Source organism: Henckelia pumila, chromosome 3 (assembly GCF_033568475.1).
Source record: "Henckelia pumila isolate YLH828 chromosome 3, ASM3356847v2, whole genome shotgun sequence".
Classification (NCBI taxonomy): domain Eukaryota; kingdom Viridiplantae; phylum Streptophyta; class Magnoliopsida; order Lamiales; family Gesneriaceae; genus Henckelia; species Henckelia pumila.
Genome location: NC_133122.1, coordinates 153,155,861 through 153,158,376, shown reverse-complemented (window position 1 = coordinate 153,158,376; position 2,516 = coordinate 153,155,861). Strand labels below are relative to the sequence as shown.

At 41.1% G+C, this 2,516-nt stretch overlaps 1 protein-coding gene across 1 annotated transcript; it reads right to left on the bottom strand.

Annotated features, from left to right (window-relative positions):
* Positions 1 to 1,532: 1,532 nt before the first annotated feature.
* On the bottom strand, positions 1,533 to 2,140 carry LOC140889761 (uncharacterized). The gene is made up of 2 exons (XM_073297487.1): positions 1,963 to 2,140; positions 1,533 to 1,822 (listed from the first exon to the last, which is right to left on the bottom strand). The coding sequence occupies exons 1-2, from the start codon at positions 2,138 to 2,140 to the stop codon at positions 1,533 to 1,535; spliced, it is 468 nt and encodes a 155-aa protein (XP_073153588.1).
* Positions 2,141 to 2,516: the final 376 nt, after the last annotated feature.

Here is a 2,516-nt window from a genome sequence, read left to right as displayed (position 1 = left end):
GCACCGAGCACCCTTGCACTTTCACTTTATAGTTATCGTGATTGACCATCATATTTGCATAGATCTCACGGACGATGGACATAACCGCATCATGCGATGTTTTCACAAAATCCTCCCAACCTCGTCGTCGTGCTTCAACTAATGCGGGAGAATTATACTCACGAATGTTCATACCCCGCTCCCTATGGATGTTCTTTTCAAGTAGCTTGGAGTAATTCTCAGCGTCCGTAGCATCACAGAAACGATTCTTGTCATAAGATGCAGCCAACGAAGACGAAGCATGGGCACCTTTGACTTTTGTTTTAGGAGGCATATTCGCAGTCAAGCGCGTCGCAAAAATTAAATTCAATAAGTCACAAACACTCCAGAACGCACAAGCCACAATTTAACAATGCACAAAATCTCTCGAACCATTCATCGAATACTTTGAACTCAATACCGTAACTCTTTATTCTTCCCCTAATTAAAACCAACAATCCCAGAATAGCAAAGATTATAGCCAATTACTAGATTAAAATCGACCCAGCATGATGACAAGAGCAGAAATCCTCAAAGTAATGTGACGTGGAACTCGTTCCAGATGAACCCGAAGTCCTTGAATCGGCTAGAGTTTCCGGAGGGTTGAATGTATATTTGAAGACCCAAATGCCACGTCCAAAACAATTGTAACAACGAGCGGGGAATGTAGGATGTGTACAGGGCGATCGGCTCTTGAGGTTTGGAAGATAGATGTAGGCAAGAGGACTTGAGAGGAAGTGAGAAGGAAAAGGCCTTGTGTCTTTTTATTTAAGGATGCTAAGTACATAGGCACACATTTTGTATAAGTAAGAAGGCGCAGCTGCGGTGAATGAAAAGCACAGATGCGCTTAGTGAAAGGCGCAGCTGCACTGAATGAGGGGAGCAGATGCCTTGAGATTCATCCAAAGTTTCTGGAATTCGGCGCAGATGGGCCGTTGGTAAAGCGCAGATGCGCTTCTCTTTGGAATAAAAATTAGCGCAGAAGCGCATTAAACGAGATGATATGCGCCTTGGAATATCAACTTTCTATCTTTTTGCGCTGTTGCACGTGAGTAAACAAGCAGCTGCGCAATAATCCACTCAAGATGCTCTTGAACCTGTACCAAAATTCGGAAAAGGACAGTAATTAAAATTAAAAAGAAAATTGAAAAATAACTAAAAATTGGAACACTCATAAAAAAAAATTAAAAACATGGGTTGCCTCCCAAGAAGCGCTTAGTTTATAGTTATCAGCCCGACTTTCACCAGACTTATGCAGGATCTTTGAGCAAAGTGATTTCGGCAGCATTGCGTACTTCATTGCCATTATAGTATTTGACTCTATGCCCGTTCACCTTGAATGCCCTTCCATCGGTACATCGCAGCTCAGTAGCCCCATGCGGATATACAGTCTCCACTGTAAATGGTCCGGACCATCGCGACTTTAGTTTTCCTGGAAACAATTTCAAGCGAGAGTTAAATAACAACACTTGTTGACCCGATTCAAATTCCCTGCGCAAAATATTTTTATCATGTCACTTCTTTGTTTGCTCTTTGTATATCTTGTCATTCTCATACGCTTCATTGCGGAATTCATCCAACTCATTCAATTGCAATTTTCGCAATTCTTCGGATACTTCAAGATCCTTGTTCAGCTTCTTGACAGCCCAAAATGCTCTATGCTCAAGCTCCAATGGAAGATGACAAGCCTTATCGAACACCAACTTGTAGGGAGACATTCCAATGGGTGTCTTGAATGCTGTTCGATATGCCCAAAGTGCATCGTCCAGCTTAGTAGCCAATCCTTCCAATTCGTCTGAATCGTCTTCTCCAAGATTTGCTTAATCTCCTTGTTAGAAATATCCGCTTGACCATTGGTTTGCGGATGATATGCACATGAAACCTTTTTCCTGACACCATACTTAGTGAGCAAGGCATTAAAAATTTTATTACAAAAGTGCGTACCTTCATCACTGATTATTACTCGTGGAGTGCCAAACCTAGTGAAAATATTCTTTTGCAGAAACTTTACTACAACACGAACATCATTAGTAGAGGTGGCAATTGCTTCCACCCATTTCAAAACATAGTCCACGACTAGTAAAATATCAGTGTAACCAAAATAAGGGGAAAATGGACCCATAAAATCAATACCCCATACATCAAACAATTCGACTTCTAAAATATTTGTGAGGGGTAGTTCATGCTTTCAAGAGATATTCCCAGTTCTTTGGCACTAATCACACGATTTCACTAAGGTATAACTATCTTGAAACAAATTAGACCAATAAAAACCAGATTTTAGTACCTTAGCTGCAGTCCGTGTTGCTCCGAAATGTCCTCATAAGGTGCTGAATGGCATTGCTCTAGGATTTCTTGTGCTTCTTGACCCGCCAAACATCGCCTAATCACTTGATCAGCACAACGCTTGAAAACATAGGGATCATCCCACAAGTAGAACTTAACGTCATGGAAAAATTTCTTCTTCTGATGTCGGTTAAAATCTTGAGGCATAGTAT